Below are 23,387 nucleotides of genomic sequence, written 5' to 3'. Positions count from 1 at the left end.
ATTTATCATATATATTTATATTACACAAAGATGAAGACTTAATCGTACGTCTGAATCGACCAATATAATAATCTGTCAGAATTTATAATGTCACGTAATTCAATAGAGATTAAAACAGACAATCCGTTATTATTTTCTTTTCGATATTATCATTAAACCAAGTCACAAAAATTACATACACCTAATTTGAGGGGAACAGGGGAGGCAAGTTACTTGATATGAAAAAAGTAAAAATATCTACTGTATAATTAACAGTTCTCGTTTGTATTAGTTTTTTCCTCTTTCATTTTTGATCAATTTTCCACAAGACATATACATTCGATTGTTACTGTTTTGTTTCAAATTTCATCTTTTTGTTTCTTTTTTGGAATTATAAGAATCCGCTACACTTTTTACAGATGTATAATAGTAAACTTTTATACAAATTAGGGGTATTAGGCTTTTGCTTTTATTATTGTTTTGTTGTGTCAATTCTTTTCTGTTTATTCTGTAATTAAAGAAATTTCTTTCCTGATAATTACTTCCTTGCTTAACTATCATTTCCAAGCCTTAAGCTACATTTCACTTAGCATTTTATGTACCAAGTTCTAATTTTTTGTTATATTTTAATTAATTTTTTTTTTTTTGTTGTTTTTTTTTCTATTTTATTTTTACACACATCAAACTCAATTTTATTCTCATTTGCTCGGACCACACGTAATTTTCACTAGATAGTCTGATACTTTACATAATTAATTATTTGAATAAGATGGAAAAAAAAAAATAAAAAAAGAAATTGTATCATCAAGAAAAAAATAAGGTGAAAAAAGACATTTAAACACATCATCATCATCATCATCATTATTTCCAGATATCTGTTATATCACAAGTAGGTACGTATTATAATTTTTCCTAGGATAAAATTTTGCTTCCCTTTCATACATGATCATAGAATATAGTATATGTATAAGCGTTTTGTTATTATTCCTTACTAACAGACCTAAACCATAATTTTAACTGTTTTCTTGTTTGTTTCGTATAGATATCGTCTTTTTTTTAATTTTTCTATAAATTTAAAAGGCCTGTCACCTAGTAACATTGGAAATTCAAAACCGTGACTAATTAGTGGCTGGCGTTCGTAATATCTATAAGTTACATATAATTAATCTGATAAACGAAAATTATTTTACGCATGTTAAATAGAAGAGCATGAAAAAAGTGCGACGTTGTTAAGGGATAGTCAAATAATTTTACACCTTGTGTCACGCATAATGTACACTCGCGAATCATTCGTAATGAGAATTATTTCACAAACGCTGGAACATAATTTGTACACGCATATACTGTATATTCGAAACCTTGGTTTCATTATGGCTTTGCAATAAATTGTTTTTTTCTGTCAAGATAAGTAACTAAATGATGGTGTAGTCTATTAGTCACTGTTTTAAAAATAACTCATGTAATCTACTTACAAATGAATATTATGCTTCTAAATAAAATGCTGTTTTTTCATTATCCTTTTTACACAACGTTATTATGTACAAAGAATCATTATCTCTGATAATTTTCTCAATTTTCTTTTTTCTTTTATTTGTTTTTAATTATAAATCTATAACTTAAAAATGATTATTATTTTAATTACCTCAACGGGGGGAGAAAAAACAAACTATGCTAGATATACTTCGGCCTACACGAAATAAAAGTATATATTTACAATACCTATATATTTATTATTGTTATTATTATTATTATTCATTTTTTACAATTTCCTTTCCAATATGCCAGAACTTAGCTCTTTACCTTTATCGTAGCAAAAATCTGTTTTCCTTGTTTTGTACGACGTATAATATAACTAATAATTAAATGATTATTCTGATTCCTAAGCTTGTTTTAAATATATTACTACCAATCACTGGACAATGGTTGTCAATGTCTATAAAAACTGCGATTACAGTTTTAACTACAAAACTAAACCCCTGCCAATTCCTTGTACAATAGGAATTCATTGATGACGTACTATGCTTAAGAAAAAAATATCCATACATATAAAACTTTGAAATTGATTTGTATACTATTGTAATTGAAATTTACAAGCAAAGGTATAAAAACCCTAGCGGTTCAGTAAATGAATTTGTTCAATTCGACTCCCTTGCTTTGTAGAAAAAAAACAAAGAAAAAAATATTCATTTATGCTGTACAACAGTGCTGTGTACTTGCATAAGATCATGCATATTCCATTTCGTAAAATTCGAAATATGAAAATGAATGTATAACAATAATTTAAACGCAATCGATGATTGAACTTCGTTACTTCACAATATATTATTTCTTCTTGATACTTACAGTAAAACTTTATGTTTTATGGAAAAAAAAAAAAAAAAAAACTGAATACAACAGACTTGCAGCACTAATTATAAGTATATAATTGCTTTCATTTAGGTAAATGTCTTCAGGTTACAGTCAATATACTTTACATTGTCCTGTGTCTCACCTGTTTCTGGATTGGACATCTTTAAAACATGATTATAGCATTAGGTATAGTTATCTAGATCAACGAGAAGTAACATTAGTGTTTTCAAATGAAGTGAAATGCACAAAACAATAAAATAAAATAAAAATAAATAAAAATAAACAATACCTCTGTGAGGGCGGGCATTTTAAATTTACCTGTTTTCCAGTGACCGAATTATTCTTATAATAAAAATTCTTCTATCTATTATTAATAGCTGATTTGTTGTCCACATTCCAATAATATTACAAACAAAATCACTTTGTTGCTGTTGTATATTTAGAATTATAGATGTGTAAAAAAGTCTAGTAAAGTTACAAATGAGAATATACAGTAACAGCTGCCATTACATGATTTATTCAACTCTTTATATTTGACTAACCAGTGTTTTCTATCAGCAGATTAACATTTTTACACAAACTTTTGGGACTGGTCACTAGAAAACATGTCAACGTCTTTCTGTCCTTCACGAAATGATAGACAATATGGGTAGAAAAACAATATTACGGAACATTTCAGTCGAGTTCAGATGGATAAACACGAGATTTTCGAACAACTGCTTTATTCCAATCAAATTTTCAAATAATGCTTTCCTCATATAGCAGATACCTACTTCGAAATAATTTGGAATACTTATCACATTAGAAACCATCTGCGACTACAAGAGGCATCGCTAAATAAATCCTCACACCTCGGCCGTCTGTGATTTGAATTTTTTTTCCTGTAATAGAATTGGGTTATGTGAAATATTAACTCAAGACCCATTGAAACACATTCCATTTTGAAACTTATACCATTTAAATTGAAGTGCTGTAAGTTGTTACGAAAATAATACACAAGGAGATAGCAATGAATCGCAGATATATACCAAAAACAAATGTATACTTAAATTTCAGATTATGATTACGCAAAATCGCTGATTTAGGCAGAAATAAAAAAAAAAAAAAAATTATTTTACATCACTTGGACTTTACAGCCTTCGGGTCTGCCTTCATGCTTTGTAACACAATCCAGATTTGCGGAATAACTTATTACTTATCACGCTGTATCAAGCAAACGATGATAAAGTTCAAATATTAAAGTCAACCGTTTCGCACAGAGTTTCAGTAAAATATACATAATTACTCGAGAGACAGGAAAAATTTCTATTAGAGGTAAATAGACGTTACTAATATAAACGTGACAACTCGTTGTCCACGTACCATTCCTTTTCTAACATCTTTCCGGCATCCGTTTTTTCGCATACACAATTTCTACTTTATAAACGTGGTTAAAACGTTTTATAGTCCTTATATTTTAACGATGTTACACAATTTTTTCCCTGTTTACCGACCCACCAAAGTTTCACGTAACTCGATGTAGGTTGCATTTGGGTATGTACTGATTCGTGTCGAGAAGCCAGCCCTTGGTGAGAGCACAGGGGTAGTGAGTTACGCTACGGCAACCTCGCTTCACACAGCCGATGTTGGCCCCAGTAAAACCGCACGAATCGCAAACCGATTTCGCAGCATCCCAGACAGCTTCTTGAAGTCCCGTTACTCGTCCGCCTGAACATGATTAAAAATTAAAAACTTCCAAAACATGTTCTTTACATATAAATGCTAAAGAAGAGTTGTCCTTTATTTCAAACTTAATTACTACCAAAGTGGTACGTTATTGTTTATGAATAATATATCGATATTCAGAAACCTGACCCACCTGCCATATAAACACCCGCAGCCCAGACTGCACATTGTTCGTGAAGCCATACTTCCCACCGTTGTTCCTCTCCAGGAAGCTGCGTCATTCCCGTCAACATCGTATTAATTCCTCCCTCGATGGAATTTCTTTTTTTTTTACCCATTTTAGCTGCAAATTGATCAGCCAATCCTGCATGTCTTAAACTCCTCTTATTTTTTCCACCCTTTTTTTGTTCCGTAGTTATTTCCTGTTCGTCAGCGGACATCACCCCGTCCTCGAGCCGTTCTTTTCCTATCAAATAGGGGCCAAACAAATCGCTCAAAACGCCGGCAGGAACCTGTAATCAATATCGGATATGTTTATTCAATTGTCATTTATTACACTTGTCTTCATTTTTTAGTTTAGTAATACAAACCATGTAGGTTCCAGCAGCGATGTGAGGACCTGATAAATTTGGGTGTGGCCTTGCCGGATCGCCAGGAACAACAGAATGTGGTCCTTGCTTACAGAAGACGCAAACCCACGTTGAATCTGTGGTATGAGCGTCGTACCGAGAAGATAGGGTTGAACTGAATAGACCAGCTCTGCTCACTTTTCCTGTTGAGTAAAGTAATACATACACAATACCACATTTAGGATTCAAACCCACTTTTTGTTTGTGCTACAATCACGTTAAACCATCATTCTTACCACGGTAATCAAGATCATTTTGATGGCTTAGCCTCTTGCTGCGTCCAGTATTACCATTTCCCACACTTTTCCGTTTTTCTTTACTCTTCTCCTCCTCCTCTTCCCGTGGGGCGTTAACCACTTGAACACTCAAAGGACTGTCCCTTGGTCCCTCGACATGAACCACAGGTCCGCGGGACCTGATGGAACTTGCATTGGAGCCGGAGTCATAGGCCATTTCTCTAAGTCCATCGACTTTTGTCGTCTTCTTGGTTTTCTTCGATATATCTTGTTTTTTAGCATTTTTAGACGCCCGTTTCTTCTTAGTTTCTTTTTGCGGCAAATCGCCAATATCGCTGCCAAATATTGCATCTGCGGATCTTGATATTTTTCTCTTACCACCTCTGCCTTTGCCTTTTTTTGTCTTTTTCGGCGACGGTTTCGTTTCTACCGTTGATGTAACATCCATTGCTTTAGTGTCTTGAACCTCCATTTCGTTTTCCGTAATGTCAACGTTTACCACGTTTTCTTTCTCCGTATTCATGGACTCGACTTTCGGTAAATCCTCCTTCGATTCTGCATCAGTTTCCACAATGCCGGCAAACATTTTTTCCAACTCAGATTCGACCTCGTTGAACGGGTTCGCATTGGCAATACCCTTCGGGCTTGTAACCTTGGAAAATTCCGTCGCATCGTCACTAGATTTTCTTCTTGCTCTTTGATTATTCGGAGGTACATTAGACGCTGGTCCTTCACTGCTTCTCCGCCTTCTGATAGGCTGATTTTCTTCTATCCTTTCCTCTTGCTTTGGAATTGGTAGAGAGTTTGCTTTTTCCGGTATTGGTTCGCACATTCTTGGCACGGACGGTTCGGTCGGTTCAAGTTCCATATCTTCGACCTCAGTTTTTGAATCTTTGCTTAACCTGACAGGTTTTTCTAATTTTCTTTTCCTACGTTGTTTACCGTTGTCATTAGAATCGTCGTTACTGAACGACGGTGATATTACTTCATCCTCTCTACTTGGCGATTTGGATTTTTGACGTTCAGGCGACATGCTCTTTATGCTACACGCGTCCTTCTCTTCAATCGGGGTTACAATAACCGAGCCAATGTTCTCCATACAGCCTAATTTCTTGTTACCTCCCTCCAATTTTTCCAGCAACGAATCAACCCCCTTTTTACCACGTTTAAGAGGATGTTTTGGTGACCGTACGCTACATTCTTCCACCTTTCTGTCCATCTCATTCGTTTCTCTCCTTGGACTGTCCGTCACGTCCCTATGTTCTGCCGTTTTTGATGTTAAATTAACAATAACAGGTAATATACTTCGAGGTCCTTGCGCAATTACGCTCAACGAATCTTTGGACTTTAATACTTCATGATCCTTCTTCTCTGTCGATACCCTTTCGATGGTTACACTAGGTGGCAAGTTCATCATTTTTTGAGCAAAGTTATCCATATTCAGGTCTTTAACTTTGTCATGAAGATTGGCAACACCCTTCAAATTGCTTTCAAAGTTTTTCACTGTAATTTTAGGCGTTGTTATTTCCTTTGTAGACAAGGAAACAGGTTCACTGATAGAATTTGGTGTCGGCACTGAAGAGCTGATACCGCTGTCAGATGAGGTTTCTCCGTTCAAAGGTATCGGTGGTGATATGATGTTACCGTTTCTACTGCTCTTATCAACACTTCTGGCCGTCAAACTGATCGGTATATCTTGAGGTATCCTTGAATAATTTTCAGCAATATCTGACGTTGCCGACAGATCCAGTGTACTCTGACTGCCAGGTGAATTCCTGTACTGGTTTTGGTTCTGACGATTGTCGACCAACATTTGTAAGCTAAACAAAGGACTTCCAGATGCGCTCGAGGGCGTTACAGGTTTAGAAGGTACTGTTGGTGTATGCCAAGTTGGCGGCGCTTGTGTGTGGGCTAGTTGCGGAGTCAATTGAGATGCCAAATGCGACGCTCGTGTCATTGATGGATGTGTGTAAAATCCAGGAGCATTCAAAGCCGCGCCAGGCAATGCCGTCGGATGCATATTCAGCCCTGAAATTATAGAATTCCATTGTTAAATGCTCTTGTATTAGCCTCACAATGTCTGACTAATAGCGTTTGAAGTCTTACCTTGTCCCTGTGCCATGGTTAGATGATTCCAGACAGTTTGAGGTGGTGGTGTGCCCACGGGGGGTCGACTATGTCCTGGATACTGTCCAGACATGTTGAAATCGTTGATTTAGTTGGAGGATCAAATTTTAGTTTTGCCAAGTCGTGTGTTTCAATAATTATCTTCACTTCCTCATTTGCAAATTGATCATTTATGTTTTTACACGTTTTTATATCACGAACTAAAGATGCTGTTGAGTGATTCAAATGTTTCGGTTTAAAATTTAGAACTGTTAAATAGTTATCTACAATTACGGTGCAATAACTTATGCTTTCGCTAATTAAATTTCTTCAAGAAATAATTATTTTACCACTATGCTTGCTTTCAACGTTGGAATGTCCTTTTGAATCACGTCAAATTCTATCCGATGAACAATATACACCGTAAATATTCTGTTTTTACTGATTTTCAGTACAGTCAACCTCTTTCAATAACAGTGTACACAGAAACAAAACCCGGCACTGTTTATAGCGAAAAGATTTTTATTATACATGAACATAAAATATAAGAAATTTGGTACTGTTTTGGTGTTTATGGTTCCGCAGTGTACTTTCATTTATCATAAACACAACTTCTTTCTTCTACAGGATTTATCAAGGGAATTTTAACATCTGTAAATTTGTTTTAATAGTTAAAAGAAAAAGTTATGAAAACTTTCGTACCACAGTTTCATAAATGTTATTTTTCAATTGATTAATTAATCGAATTAATGTTTATCGCGGTCATGAATTATCTCAAACTTTAATCGGTTTCCTTTTAAAGATTAAAATAATTATTTACAAATCTTTCTGCTTTATTACACAATTGATAAAACAAAGCGACAGAAACCAGTTATTTACTCGTTATGTTTAAGAGTTATTAAATATCGAGCGTGTATCGATTTTAGTCAGATCAATAACGGCACTTCACGTAAAAATTACTTCGGACTAAAAGATTCGAAAAAGTATTACACTCAATTGTGATGCAAGGTGAAATCAGCTCCCCGCTTCACTTCCTGTTTAACACAACTTAATTGGTTTTTAAAGTCTGTCTGTGAACAAGGAATGGAGTCGTATCACTTTTAAACTAAAACAATTATTGGCATCAATAAATTAAACGTTATTTGATGACCTTTAATTATATCGTCATCGTCTTTGAGCGCAACTTATTTGAAAAAAAAAAAAAAAAACTTTGCACGCTAATAGGCGCTACCAACTAACGATGTTGGTAGCCCTGTGACCCACAATTGGTCGAGCTTTCCCATTGTGATCCAATTCCCAGAATTTGCAACCCTGTAACGAATAAAAAGAAATTGATCATTGTTCATTGCATCCAAAAATATGCCAAAAATGAAGAAAATCGAGCAAGCTGGTCACTTCGGTAGAAATGAAAATACTAGAAAAAGTTGAGCAAAAAATGGATAACAAATGATCTGTTAAAACAATGTTTGATACAATATACGTCATACGATTATGTAGAAAGAAAATCATAGAATTCTTCATATTTAATGAGCAAGAACCAATTCTAGGATTAATTAATCATTCTGAGTGTGATAAACTTATGAAATTGTCGACAGTGTTTTTACTGCTTAACGCTCAATTAAATTTATACTACATGCAATTGTCAGTTTCAAATAACAATGAAGTTTTGTGCTGATCCTTACCATTACTGGGAGCAACATGCTTATTATTCCTAATATTTAAATCATGGCAAGTGTCTGTGCTGTTCGATTACGTTCACTTCTGAAACTTATTAATGTTCCAAGATTTCGACCAGCTGTTCTTGAGTTTTTCGAAGAATCTCTATAGCCAGGAAAATTGTTTCAAGTTTCACGTCACATGTAGAGTGGTTCACTTCATCTGTGGCTCTTCTCGATTTCCTAAACAACGAAAGGTTATTTTTTATTTATTTATTTTTTTTCTTTGTCTTCTCACTTATGAGTTACCTCCGTGAATAATATATATTTAGAAAACAGATTCGTTCAGGAGAGATTCAAAGCGATAAAAAGAGTCATCAATGTCTGTGAAACCATTTACAGCCGGTAATAAGTTTCGTACGCTTGAGGGCAATAAAATAGAATAAAATAAGAATGAAAAAAAAGTTAGGTGAGGTAATCCGCCACACGTTTAAATGTGTGCATGTATTACCATATGAGCGACGTTCACTGACATTGACGATGATAATAATACAGAATGTGAAATTCATTTTAGCTGTGACCACGAGGCTAATGATAAATTTTCCGAGTACAGCAGCATGGCGTAGCAGTAAGGGGAAATTTTCAAAAAACATCACTTCGCCATTCCTGTATGATAAATAAATTCATTAGATATTCAATAGATAGTCTGGCACGTTTTATTACGAATATTTTATTAAAACTTTCAGAATCGATTTCAGCCGAGTGCGAGGCGAAAGTTTATACCTTATTTTCTAATTCAATTTGAATTGTTAAAAATACGACTTAATCACTGACTTTAATACGTTCATAGAAACGAATTAACTTTGGAATCGCGGATCTGTGATTTAACCGAACGAGTAAACAAATCGTGAAATTTTCGCCGTAGTTTCGCGTACATACGTGCGTGATGGAGATTGAAGAGTTAAAAATCAAAATAACACTTCCGTATTGCAGCGTAACAAGGAAAAACGCGTAAGTAGGAATGGGATAAAGGCAAATGATTGAGCATCTGTGGGAAAGAGAGAGAGAGAGAGAGAGAGAGAGAGAGTGCGAGAGAGAGAGAGAGAGACAGAGACAGAAAGAGAGAGAAGAGAGGGGGGGGGGGGAGAGAGAGAGAGAGAGTAAGAAAAAAAACCTCTTCGCGATAGAAAAATAATAGACGCAATTGGCGAACAACTGTTACGTCTCTTTACAGTGGAATTCTAACGGTTTATAAATCCAGTGGACGGAGTAGAGCGTATGCAACTGTAATATTGCATTATAATAAATAAATGAAATGATTGTTACGAGGGCCGCGTCGATATCAGTATTATAACTAGTTGCTTGCTTACACCTGACAAACTATTTCGAATGTGTATAAACGCGATGTAGTGGTGTAAGGTAGGTACTACCAGGTGTGGAGTTGATTCGCTGATTGTAAGTACGTGCAAAGTGTATATTCTGACGTTGTAATATCGAGGCGAGGCAAGGCGAAGCAAAGTTTACGAACAATGACGAAATATCAAATCGGTTTCCTCTAGAGATTTTTTTTCCGACGTTTCGAATACGGTGAGAAAAGTTAAACGCTGCTGCTGCTGCTGCTGATGTTGCTGCTGCTGCCGGCACGCATGCATCACTCCAACACCAACACCCCGACATGGTGCCTTTCTTTGCGTAAATCGATGCCACATTTTATTTCACAAGATTTATCGTTTAACCCTCGGCATTCGGCGCACATCACTATCACCAAAACTTGGTTTATCGATAAACGGATCGTGGACGATATTACCGATTACCTACCTAGCTTACGCGGTCCGTGCGAGGCATGCAATTTACGATTTTTGGCCAAAAAATCGTCGAGACATCAACCAAACCAGGATTTAACAATGGTGGCCGCTACCGAGCCGCAAGCAATGCTGACACCTTGCGGAGGCGGCGTCAACTAACATCAACCTCTTCATCTTTCTGCACAGCGAACAACGCACACTCACCCCAAACACCAAAGTACGCTTGCAATCAGCTGTGCCGCCGAAGTTTGTACAGACTTGATTTTTCATCGACGGCAGGAAGGATATTGCCGATTTTCACTCCCTCTCAAGCCCTTCGAATCGAACAATTTTCTTTCAGATGCTTGTCCCTCGACATTGTTGAATGAAATTTTATCGACGGACAAATCTTGATAGGACTGCACCATATAAACTCGACTTGCAAACACTGTATTCACACGTATACACACGTATGGTATCCACATACGCATGTGTAAACAGCTGTAATTACGTGATCAGTTGAATCCACTTCCTCGAATTTTTATTCCTCCTACAGCCTCGATTTCCTTGGCTAAATTAATTTTTGAATTTAATCGAACGATGCGACCGTTTAAATGTACCCAAACCAATGATCGATTCTCCTGAAAGTTTGCGGACTGTTCGTCGAGTTTCGTTATAATAAACCGTATATACCTACCTTGCCTAGTTTTCATTCCGTGGGCACATCGTCGCTGTGCGTATTACGTTATATTGTCGTATCAAGGTGGAAGGTGTGTTTTATTCGATCGTTCAATATGGATATTTTACACTCAAATTCTGTCACCGTACAACGAGCTAGGCAACAAATAAAAATAAGCGTTTCTGCATTATTATGTATAATTCCGTGTGATTATCCATCAATCAGGCCAACCCTTCTAAACTGTAGAGAAAAATGTAGGGAAAATTTGATTCAAATTTTCTAAGCAATATTTCCGTCGCTTGACGCAATTCTTGAATGGTCATGGAAAGCCGTCATATCGGAAATATTATACACGTACGTATTAAAAGAAAAATCATACAGCAACGTTATGATTCTACATTTGTTTGGAGTGATTTATAATGCTTCGACTACTTTTTAAACCAGAGTTCACTAATCCCGTTTATCTACGAATTCAATACATTATCGATTTTAAATCAATTAGCCGATGATACGGTTTGCATTATAGTGTTATACAATTTTAATGTTAAATTTTATACAGTAAGCTCGCTGGAACTTTATTCATATACAACAATGTGTGTTAAATTAAACGAACGATTCAATTATCTCAACACAAATGTGCAAATATAACTCTCGAGTACACACTGCGTTATACAAACAGTAATATACTGTGTTAGTACAGTTGTTACATTACAGTAACCACTGCACTAATAACAGTTGTTTCAGAAAAACTTTGCTACTTTTTTGTACATTTCATGCCATCATTTTTTACTGAAACTGTAGGATATACCTACGTAATAAAAATTTCCCGTAATTCCACATTATTTCTCGATTGAGTAATAAACGATATTTTTTCCTCATCGTAATCGCTTCGTATGAATTACTATAATGATCTTGCTTTGCTTAATTCAAAGATTTGTTTATCGATAAACTACGAAACTACGATCGCTCTAATTTTTATTGCTGCTCTGTTCCGTAATTACGACGTATGTATACCTTACGCCCTGACCGTAAGAAAATGCAACCCGTATTGCACCACTGCTGTACCATTAACTGGGGAGACCTGTGTTTTCGATGAAATTATACAATTCATGCGAAATTTTTTCATCAATACTTCAATCATTAAGAACGAATCGGTCCGACGTTCAAATTTAAAAATCGAACGTTACCTTGAAATTTGTATCGATCTAAATGTTTCTCCCGGGTGAAAGAATAATACGCTAGTATTACTGAAAATGTATTCATTAGAATCAATACAGCGGGGCAAATGAAATTTCTTCGAAAATCATTACGGGAATTTTTATCCATGGGCTCTTTCGCTCCTGGCTACATGACTGTTCATTAATAATAACTACTATGCGCATGTTATGAAAGCGTGAACTATATGTATATTACGCCACTGCGTTATTACGCCATACAAACGCGGGAGAAATACTCGCATCGGACATGAGATGCAGGGATATGTTATCGGTTATCAACTTGTCGTAGTATTATCGTGATAACATCAGCGTCAATGAAGTTAATCGCTAGTTTCGGGTTCTCGATAATCGTTGGAACGGTCGTCTTTTGTCGTTTCTCTTTTCAAAACGAGCGATTGTTTGACGTTCGAATGACAATAGCGTCGTCTGCTAGTTTGACAACTGCGCGCGGCTGATGCGCAGTGGTGTGGAAACATGGCACCCAAAGAAACGTCAATTTCATGGTCATTGATACGGAAATGAGTAAAATATCAATGACAGTAAGGGGCTTCGATGGTGAATATGGATTCACCGAGTACAAAGGCGCCGGAGGTTTACACGAAGCCTAAAAAATGGATGTCACGGTCAGAGTCTGTTGAAAATCAAGCCAATTAAACACCTCGCAGAGCCACATATACACAACGTTATTGTATTATGGATCGTTCGGATGCTCACGACGCGCAGTCGAATCCCCCGAACATCAGCACAGAAATATCGCCGAAATCTAAACAGAAGAAAAAATCACTATGCCGAATGTTGATGAACAAGAAGACGAGGGTCGGGTGCCTGGAGGTTTCTTACAGGGACAAAGGCGGCGAAGGCGATTCGAACAAGAACTCAAAGACCGAACTCTCGCATCACGGTTCTCATACAAGTACCAAGTTATCGTTATGCTGCGCTATGACAGAACGCAGTAGAACACCGCCGCAAAGTTTGACCGTCAGTCGATTGTCTCCAGCCACGCTCAGTTGCGCCTCCGTCAAGTCCGAACTCGCCTATACAGCTGCAAATTGCCAGGTCGAGGCCTTTGTAGAGAAGTCCAAGACTCCGCCACCTGCCGCCACTCCAAACCCAAATCACGACGGACATCTACTGCATAAAAACGAAGCATGCACAGCCAAGGAATCGTACGTCGATGGTAAATCATCAATCATTTCCCAGTCGTGTCTGTTATCTGCACGATAGTCTCTAGCATACCTTTGAACCGATATCAAATAGTTTATCACGCAACCTTGGTTTGCACAATCTTCTATCCTTGACTTGTGATTCTGGTCACTTGACCTCTAATTGTCACCGCCTACTGCACCGCTTTGCGAAAAAATTGGAACATTTTTTCTGTTCAAAAAGCTCATTTAGGGTTCGTACACGCAGGGAAAACCTGGGAAACTGGGAAAACTCAGAGAATTTCTTACAGCAGGGAAAAGTCAGAAAATTTCGACTTTTTGAATTAAGACTGGAATTTTTAGTCTGTCAAAGAGTTAAACTTGTTCTTATACAAAGTGCTATCGATTTTGAGAAAAAAAAATTGTACTTATGAGTTTGTTTCATGGCACCACTTCATAGATTCTATGTATATTACTGAATACCAAACCTTCTTTTGTTTTTTTCTTTTGGAAAATCGCAGGCTGTTTTTTGTAAATTGATAGTCAGATAGTAAGATATTTACTAGGTAATACTGAAGGTATTAGTATTAATTTGTAAAAAAATTGTCGTAATTCAGCAGTATGTTTCTTGAAAAGATATTGGAAACATGCTATTTCGGGCTGGAATATCTGGAAAACTTGGGAACTTCAGATTTCAAAAAGCGTACGGACCCTGTCACTTAATTTCCATCTACTCTGTTATTTTTAAAACTTCCTTCTCCTTTGTAACGTTGTGGTTATACCTGTTGCTCATTTGTGTGTAATCTTACGATAAGTTATTTCAACACTTTTACTTAGATAGATATAAAAGGCTTGTGACATATCTGTCACTGATTTGTACAATATTTCCAATTACGTTTACAAAAGAGCAATACTTTTTATTAATAACAGAAGATTCGATCGCCTGAATATTAGTATTCAGAATAAAATAATAAATACACACAGAAACGGAAACAAAAAGAAGCTAGTTGTAAGTAACGAAAAAAAATTAGGCAAACCTGCCTACGTAATATTTGGCAAAGTAAGTTCTCGAAATTTACTCAAAAAATTAGTATTACTTTATTTTTCATTATAATATGTAAGATTAAAAAAGGAGCTAAAAAAAAATTAAATAAAAATAGTAGGAAACGTAAATAATATTATAGTTAGCACTTCCCAATTAGCAAATGTCAGGCAAACTAAAACAGATCATTTAAGTTGAAATTTACGCGATAATGAAAGAAATTAGAACTCGTGATACATTAAATAAAATGACTGGTAAAACTCGAATTAATGAAAAAATGTTTGGAACAAGGGGGAGGAACCATCCAGTCAATATTTGGCTGAATGGAAGTTTTCATTACACGTACCTTACATAGAATGTTCCCTGGTAGCTCCCCTCTTTTGCACTTAGGAGAGGGAGTGGTTTTCCATACCTATATACAGTTATACAGTTATCTGTGTTGGTGGAGTGTGAATGTGTTGGGTACATCCATACATCAGGACTGGTCTGTTCAGTATTGAGCATTCCACGCCGGTTTAGTGTGAAGCTATCTTCTTTGGGGAGTGGATATCTTTTGTGGAGAGCAGTGCAGTGTTGAAAACTTGAGTATGGTAAATTGCGTTTAATACGTGAATGTGTCGAAATGTCTAGCTTGAACAAAGTGTGCAGAAAGGAGTCATTCCTAGACAGATTTACTGGATTATTTAAAAAGAAAAAAAAGCATAAATCTACCAGCCGGTCCCCGAGTCAAGGCCAAACAAACAGCGAGGCACTGGAAGAGGGACGGTACACACAGGGAACGTCTAACAGTTCCGAGCATGGAGATGAGGAAAAAAAGGTGATCACTTATGCAGCAACAAGTAGTTCTGAAACGTCAAACTTGTCGTCCAGTATTGATCCGACTAATGTGTTTACCGCCTGCCCAAATAGTGGGGAAAATAACAAGCCGGCTACACATCAGGCTAGTACAAGTCGAGCGAATGGTACAGCTGACGGGAAAGATTCCAATCAGAGTAATGAGAAGCAGGCGAGTTCGCACTCTAAATCTGACGTTTCAAAATTGAAGAATGGATCGAAAAATAATTCTTTTGAAGAATCGAGGCTCGTCGAGGCCATTAATAATGATTCACGGATTACAAAATTGATTATCAACAATACTGATAGCAAAATATTAATCAATCATCTTGATGACAGTTCGAAAGGAAATAATTTCAACACTGCACCTGCCGAGACGAAAGAATCGAAGGATGAAAAAGTATCGTCTGAAATTATGAAAAGAAAATGGTTCAATAACGAGAATGTCGATGTCGTAACGCAACAAAGTCAAGTTGTGGTAAAGTCGGAAAAACTAGAGAGGAAGGAAGAAGAAATCTCGCAAATCCAAACTGAAATTCAGCAATTAAATATAAAAGACGTTACTGCTCTCCCAGAACCTTCACTCCCGAAAGATAAATTGATTCAACTGAAATTACATGACGGAGAATTCCTTAAAGAAACGGTTTTGCTAATTGAAGTAGAAAAAAATGCTCGAGATCCAGAAAACTATTATTTCACAACTGGGAAATACGCGTCATACTTTCTTTTAGCAATAGAAAGACAGTATTACGATCCTTCCCAAGTGTACAGCATGGTTCGTTATCACAACGATGAAGATTCGGATGATTCTGATTGGGAAGGTTCTGAATTTTTGAAATTTACAATTATAATCACAATCGAAATTTTGCACAATTTGTGAACAGTTTTAAACCTGTCATTTGAACGGCTTTCAATGAAGGAGGGAAGCTTCGTGGCAGAAGTTAGAAAAAATAGAAAGGAATTGACAACGATTTCGACTCTACGATTAATAATAGCCAGCGGGAAGATTTGACCTTGATCATAGCTTACGCTAGGAATAGCTTCGCTGTAGCCCCGCCTTTTTTTAAACTAGGTACTTAATTTGCAAAGGTCAAGGACAATGTTCTTTTCAAAGAAGATCACTTGTCATGTCACAAATCATTCTCTGGTAAAACGGGATTAAAGTAGAGGTCTTGCAAGTTTTATGAATAAATTACATTTATACTCATGACAATCACTTCACATGCAATAACTGACATGTATATTTACACACACCGACACATGTACATTTCACAATACATGCCCGTGTACAGTTTTCCACAATTCCGAATGATTGCGAAACTTAATTCCTTTCAATTGCTTTCAATTTTCTCCTATTACCCATGACCGCATGCCAGGCTATCGTTCTAACAGATTACAACACGTTAGTCATTGGTCTAGAAATAAGAATAGGTGTATATTTATTCCCGGCGTGGGCAAGTTTTTTTTCCAATACCTTGACCCAAGATGCTACATAGGATCGTAACTTACGCTGACGTCAATGTAACCAATTTTGTTTCACGTTTATTATGATAATGAGGAATGCGATTGTGACTCCAGAAATCGAATATCCACAGCACAGTACAAGCTATACACTGTTTGTTTTTCTTTTGCTTTTTTCTTTCACACTTTTCAACTACCTAAGGCCAGAGTTACGTTGTAGTTGCACTGTAGCTGTTTTACTGTTCGGTGTGAAACGATACTCCAATGCATGTTATCGATCGATATCTACATGTAAATACCACAATTTAATGAATAATCAATGTTTCCTCCCTCCCAAAAAAAAACCAAAAAAAAAAAAATAGGTGGAAATTCGTCACCCGAATGTACCTCTCCCAACATACAAGGTAGTATGAGACGCCGTTTGTTACATCGACGATCAGCTGATAACTTGATAGTAAACTCGCCAACAAATTCAATGAGGCACTCTAGCCCAGAATCGGTAAAAAGTGCTCCGATACAACTCAAGCCAAGATCAACATCGCACGATACCTTGTCAAAGAGGAAAGATAAACAAGGAAATCAAGCAGATGGAGTTTCTATGGACAGTCTTGCAAAGCAGTCGCTACTTGCTGCCCAAGTTCTCAATCTTATACCAGCTCAGAAAGCAAGAGACAGGTATGCGTTTGAAGAATAAATTCATTGGTGGATAAACGATTTTTTCACGTCTATTGCAAAAGTACTGACTCAATCGAATCTTATCGAAATTTTCAGAAACTTTCTTCACGGGCGAGTCGCAGCTAATTCTTTGTTAGGTCCAGTCGAATTGGAGAAGGTTCTTCCAAACAGGGAGATAAAAATATTCGTTGGTACGTGGAACATGAATGGACAATCTCCGCCTAAAGAACTTAACGACTTTATGTTACCATCCTGTATGGAAACGATTCCTGAAATGCTGGCTATCGGAACACAAGAATCTTGTTCTGAACGGACCGAGTGGGAGGCAGCTTTGCAAGAAACTCTGGGTCCCTCACACGTTTTGCTAACAAGTACTGGACTTGGAACGTTACATTTGGCATTGTTTGTAAGAAGAGATCTTATATGGTTTTGCTCCGTTCCGGAGGACTCTTACTTTTCAACCAGACCAGGCACTGCGTTCAGAACTAAGGGAGCTGTGGCCTTAGCCATAATGCTATTTGGAACGAGTTTTTTATTTGTTACTGCTCACTTGACGGCGCACCAAGACAAAGTAAAAGAAAGAATAAACGATATTAAAAGAATTGTAAGAAATTTGGATCTGCCGAAAGATTTACCGACAAGAAAACACAGCAAAGGTAAGTCCAAAGCAATTGAAAGTATCCTTATTGATTCATATTTCCGTTCCTTTGTAATTTATTTCTGTTAACAGATTTCGCATCATATAAAATATGTTATAATAGATTGACTGTAAAAAATATTACAGATGTGACGCAAAATTTCGATTGCGTTTTTTGGTGCGGGGATTTAAACTTTCGTTTGGCTCAACCGCGAGAAGAGGTAATTCAATGGATCACAGACACCCGATTTCCGCAAGAAACTCCAATAAATTTACACGCCGATCAATTGTGTACAATTCTGAAAGAAGGATCCGTTCTTAAAGGTTTTAAAGAAGGTGCGATAATGTTTCCGCCGACATTTAAATATGATCCAGGAACCCAAAACTTTGATTCAAGCAACAAGCAGCGTATTCCTGCCTACACAGACCGAATTCTTTTCAAAGGAAAAGACCATAATCGGGACCACGTACAAAGAGTTAACGAGAGCACAAATTCGTACAAAGATGGTACCTTAGAATGCCTAATATACGATTCTGTACCCAGTATTTGCACATCTGATCACAAACCTGTTTGGGGAGTTTATAAAACGATACTTCGACCAGGAATAGATACGTGAGTACAGTTACCTTTACATTTTGTATTCCGAACAGTGATGCTTTGTTGCGCCATCTAATCCTCAAGTTTTGAAGGTGTGTTTTGAATATAGATGACCCCTTTAGTAAATTACTCTCATGTTCATCCAACCCCACTAAATCTGTCAATCAAATTTAATAATCATGTTTAATAATTATCAATTCAATAAACATTGTTACATCGTTGCTCTAGCTTCAAAGTGTCTGCAGAATTACACCACAAATAAGAATTAACAACTTAATCATCACTGTAACAATGTCATTGAGATACTAATAATCATCCGTATTATATCTGTTTCCTTTAGTATTCCGTTGGCAGCTGGATTGTTCAACCGAGAGATTTATTTGGAAGGTATAAAGAGGCGAGCAGCCGCAATGGATGATTCCCCCGGAACATCAAGGGTTTGTTCAATTCAATGATAAACTAATTTCAGGTTTGACTACTAGGATGAACCAAGGAACAATGATGGAATAATGAAATATTCGTTAGAGATACGTTAAAAAATATATTTTCTGCTTATTGAAAGACGGGAAAAAGTCAACATTTTTATTTTAATTCTTCGCATACATTTCATTAGTCAATTGCTCGATAACTCTTGAAAGGGAGTTTGGGCTTTGTAAGATAAGCTGTTACTGAATAGACGTTTTATTTTATCTATATATTGTTCGACAGCGTCACAGCTTTGTCTTGCATCTATTTTTCTAATTTATTTAAAATGGATAAAGAACATCTAGTCAATTTACAATTAATAGATTGTATTGTTGTTTTGAATAATCAGTATTTTTCGAAGGTATTATTCGGCCATGTTTGCACTGGAGCAAATCTGCCATAAACACAGTGTAACGTGTTTAACACGTGTTAAAATGTTTTAGTTTTCTGAGGGAATTTTGCGCTAGGTCATTTTTTTTTAATCCTTGCGTAATTTTCTTAGTATGTACATTAAACTGTGTCTTGGTTCTCTAGATATATTACACGGGTGATTTACTCCGATAGATCTTTACATATAAGAAATTTATTTACGATTTTTTAAATTTTACTGCACTCATTGACAATGGCGCAAATTGATTACTAACCATGATATTAAAGGTTGAATGAAATTCGTCGATGATTGTTTATTTCTCGGACATGAGTTCTAAAACTAAACGGAGTGAAAGAGAGAGTATCAATATTTAATTATAATATAGTGTTCACGTACGAACTGCACAAAGACAAACAATAAGACAAAAGTGCTCGTACTACTGCTGAATTTTATTATATACACGTATGAATATATATTCTAATACTGGAAGAATAAGTTCCTATCTATTAAGTTACCTCAAAATAGAAATGATCGACCCAAACGGCCATATGTGTGTGCAGAATTTTATCACAGCTAAAATATTTAAAACACATACGTGCAAGTGGCAAAGGAGAAATATTCTCAACAATTTGTATGAAAAGGCCAAATTTTCTGTTATCCCAATCCAGGTGACTATACCCCTGATAAACACAAGAACCGAAAAAAAAACAAAATATTTGATAAATTTTGTAATCCTAAAAATCCTGAGCATTGATTTTGATTTCTTGCTAGAAAATGATCAACCGCTGTTTCTAATCGTAACTTAAACCGTTGACATAAGTAAACTTTTGATTTCCTAATAGATTATACAATAATAAACGGCATAATAGATATAAATACACCATTGCAGACTAATATATTTTCAGCCTTTTGTAGTAGGAGCACGTATATTAAATAATTGCGAACATTACCTATGTGATAGCAAAACTAGTCCGTAGCATAATTGTCAGTATTTTTTCTTAACATTGATAGTGTCTCCGAAACGTTTGATTTGACTTGACTTATTAAAAAATACTTCACGTATTATATATTTTGATATTTAATACGTTGCATTAATACCATAGGAAGTTTCGCTGATTGTGATATGAAAATAATGAAATTGACGGTACTCTTGACCAAAATACAGGGCCAATGTTTTCCTTTTATTTGCACTTTTTTTTTTTATAGTAATAAAAATAAGTCTTGATCTTAGTAGTAATTGTAATTTTAGTATAAAGGTATAAAAGTTAGAAAAATCTATAGACAATGTAAAGTGCCCAGACAACTTTCTACCCTGTAAGCGTATAGTGTAATAACTAACACAACACTCCCAGATTTTTACCAGGTGCACTGTATAGTCGTCGATCTAAGATCGCTAAATTATGTATCTTTACTACATAGTATACTGAATATAATTATTTATAAACACGTAACCGCAGCTTGTTTTATAAAGAGTAATAGAAATCTTGAAATGATACAAATTATCAAGATATTTGAAAGAAAATTTATTTGAGTTTTGCATTCGGTAGCAATAAATTGACTTTGTCCTACTCTTTAGGCAGCAAACTGTAAATGCATGTACGTGTGCATACGCATTTATAAGTTTCAATTCCTCATGTTATTCCTGCTTTACAGAAGAATTCAAGAAAGGCAACCCCGTAGACGTTAGGCATACACAATTACCGATGAATCAGCCACTACATTATGATGAACTTTGCATTGTTCCTTCAGAATTATACATATAATTATTAACTCCTTACGTAAATTCTTCTTATCGCGTAACTATTAAATTTCTGTATCTCGGGACCAGATAATGTTATGACGAGATATACTTTCCGATTTCCCATTACTCTACTTCTTTAATATGCTTAAGTAAGGTATCAGACATAAAAAGTAGTTTAGCTGTACAAATTTTATCATAGTAGTTTTACTTGAGTTCAATACAATTCGAAGCGATGGAATACTAATTTATTCACTGGATGTTGCCTGAAGTTTTGTTCCATTAAGTTAATCACTGATCTTTGGAATTTCGAATACATTTAAAAAAAGTCATTACGAAACATCCGGGTATTGAGAATATATCATACCACAGCATACGCGACTAAGAAATTTGATTTTAATTCCTTGTCTAGCCGATATCTTGAATTTTTTTTCCTTTTATTCGGATTCATTAGCAGTGAAGATATTATAGCTGGAATTATTATTTTGATTAAAATTCATTGTACATCCTGTGATGAAAATTACTTCCATGTCCGTAGCGTGTGATCGATGAATGACAATGTTTCATGCACTAGACATTATATGTAGAAATACATACTCGAATGTGCGTACGATTAAAACTTATAGTTGAGAATCCAGTCAGGAAGGAAAACAAGCAATAGCAAGTATGCTAACCTTAGTAATTCAATAGTTATCTCAATCTATGAAAAAAAGATTTCAATCGTCTTTAATCAGTATTTTCTTAAGCAGCTAACTAATATTTTTTAATTTAAGATGACGCAGCATTGGTTTTTTCTAAATATCATTGACTGATTGAGATTATGTTGAATGATATTAACGTTGGTTCTTAGCTATTTATACCAATAGAAAAAAACTGTACGCAGATGAAGTAATCATTGATATAAGCATTTTTCATTTACGACTCTGTAATATCTAACAATAAGCGGGCCAACTGCTGCTATGCAGAATTGACTTTATGAATTACCTACTTTCCATGTTAATTGTATTTTTATACAATGGATACTTTTTCAGCGTTTTAAATTTCACTTCACTTGTAAATCTGAAAATCTACTTACTGTCAGTACAAATCTGTGCATCTCGGATAGTTGAAAATCATTTTCACTAAATTATCACTGACATTTTTCTACCTAGTATCAAAAGTGATTTTATAAAATTTGCCCTTTCAACTTTTAGAAATGAGCTGCAAATGGTCCATCTGAATATTCTTAGGAGTTAAATGTGTTTGAACACGCAAGTGTTTCTAAATGTGTTGTTGCCAAAGTTTGATACAAAGATAACCGTTTTGCAGCCCGCCTTACACCTGCCTTATATATAAATCGTCACTCATACGACAGGACTTTCTTTGGCACGCTCTGTATACAGTGTTTAATTTTTCTATTTAAAATTCTCTGTAAATATATGTTCACTATCTGAAAAGCAAATCTATATCCCCAGCGCAAATAGTAGAAAGTGTAAAGGGATCCACCCTCCTGCAGACACTAGCTTTGTCGCGAAAATTCAATTTTAGCCCACTTGACAAATTAAGTTTACTACAAAATAACATTAGAGTAAAATTATAACTCTCTACACCACAAATACGTATTATATGATATTTTTCCATATTATTTCTGTAATGTAAGCTATAGTGCAAGGTTGTGCTTTGATATCTATTAAAAATTTGGTTCAATGCTAATTATAAATAATTGGAAAGTCCAGCAGAGGTTCGTTAATATGATAAATCAGCTTTGTCTCATTTCCAACTCTGATCAAATTTGTCCAGAGGAAAATTTTCAAATTCTGATTTTGACGAATTTTCTATTAGCCAACTTTCGTTGGGTTAGGAAAGTGACAAATCTCAATAACATGTACCAGGCAGATATTAGAAATAATTTATAAACTTATAGTTGTATTGTTTTTAAATCGACAATATGTGTATTCATTATGTGAAATTTTTTTAATCATCTTTCCAAATAAATTCTAAAATTTATGATATTAAAGAATTGTGTTTGAATGATGCAAAATTTTTTTCATTGTTGTTATTGTAATAAAAGTTACAAATTAACAATTCACTCATTTCGCATGCTCCAAACTTGCGGTACATTAATTAATTCATGTTAATTCAGACAC

General features: G+C 35.5%; 2 protein-coding genes across 6 annotated transcripts; one reads left to right on the top strand and one right to left on the bottom strand.

Moving 5' to 3' along the window:
- Nucleotides 1–245: 245 nt before the first annotated feature.
- Nucleotides 246–10,548, bottom strand: LOC124176927 (transcription factor 20). Of its 4 annotated transcripts, none has more exons than XM_046558818.1 (7): nt 10,438–10,548; nt 8,647–8,862; nt 6,965–8,275; nt 4,859–6,886; nt 4,584–4,765; nt 4,187–4,505; nt 246–4,035 (listed from the first exon to the last, which is right to left on the bottom strand). In XM_046558818.1, exons 3-7 carry the CDS (start codon nt 7,056–7,058, stop codon nt 3,833–3,835), a joined length of 2,826 nt encoding a protein of 941 aa, XP_046414774.1. In that variant the 5' UTR covers nt 7,059–8,275; nt 8,647–8,862; nt 10,438–10,548; the 3' UTR covers nt 246–3,832. The 4 variants fall into 4 exon arrangements, with proteins under 4 accessions (XP_046414774.1, XP_046414776.1, XP_046414775.1 ...); XM_046558820.1 differs by lacking the exon at nt 10,438–10,548 and adding an exon at nt 10,050–10,414; XM_046558819.1 differs by lacking the exon at nt 10,438–10,548 and adding an exon at nt 9,990–10,110.
- Nucleotides 10,549–12,606: 2,058 nt separating this feature from the next.
- LOC124176929 (inositol polyphosphate 5-phosphatase E) lies at nt 12,607–21,575 on the top strand. Of its 2 annotated transcripts, none has more exons than XM_046558823.1 (6): nt 12,607–13,476; nt 17,141–17,453; nt 17,550–18,109; nt 18,238–18,703; nt 19,029–19,125; nt 21,177–21,575. In XM_046558823.1, the coding sequence occupies exons 1-6, from the start codon at nt 12,993–12,995 to the stop codon at nt 21,201–21,203; spliced, it is 1,947 nt and encodes a 648-aa protein (XP_046414779.1). In that variant the 5' UTR covers nt 12,607–12,992; the 3' UTR covers nt 21,204–21,575. The 2 variants fall into 2 exon arrangements, with proteins under 2 accessions (XP_046414779.1, XP_046414778.1); XM_046558822.1 differs by lacking the exon at nt 12,607–13,476 and adding an exon at nt 14,917–16,138.
- Nucleotides 21,576–23,387: the final 1,812 nt, after the last annotated feature.

This window comes from Neodiprion fabricii, chromosome 2 (genome assembly GCF_021155785.1).
Source record: "Neodiprion fabricii isolate iyNeoFabr1 chromosome 2, iyNeoFabr1.1, whole genome shotgun sequence".
Lineage (NCBI taxonomy): Eukaryota > Metazoa > Arthropoda > Insecta > Hymenoptera > Diprionidae > Neodiprion > Neodiprion fabricii.
This window is presented reverse-complemented; position numbering and strand designations above follow the sequence as displayed.

Coding starts and splice junctions, on each gene's coding strand:
- LOC124176929 (XM_046558822.1), top strand. CDS start 15,106: ATGTCTAGCTTGAACAAAGTGTGCAGAAAGGAGTCATTCCTAGACAGA. Junction 16,139..17,140: donor GGATGATTCTGATTGGGAAG/GTTCTGAATTTT, acceptor AAAAAAAAATAG/GTGGAAATTCGTCACCCGAA. Junction 18,704..19,028: donor CTTCGACCAGGAATAGATAC/GTGAGTACAGTT, acceptor TGTTTCCTTTAG/TATTCCGTTGGCAGCTGGAT.
- LOC124176927 (XM_046558818.1), bottom strand. CDS start 7,058: ATGTCTGGACAGTATCCAGGACATAGTCGACCCCCCGTGGGCACACCA. Junction 6,887..6,964: donor AACCATGGCACAGGGACAAG/GTAAGACTTCAA, acceptor CTATAATTTCAG/GGCTGAATATGCATCCGACG. Junction 4,036..4,186: donor TGCGGGTGTTTATATGGCAG/GTGGGTCAGGTT, acceptor AATCATGTTCAG/GCGGACGAGTAACGGGACTT.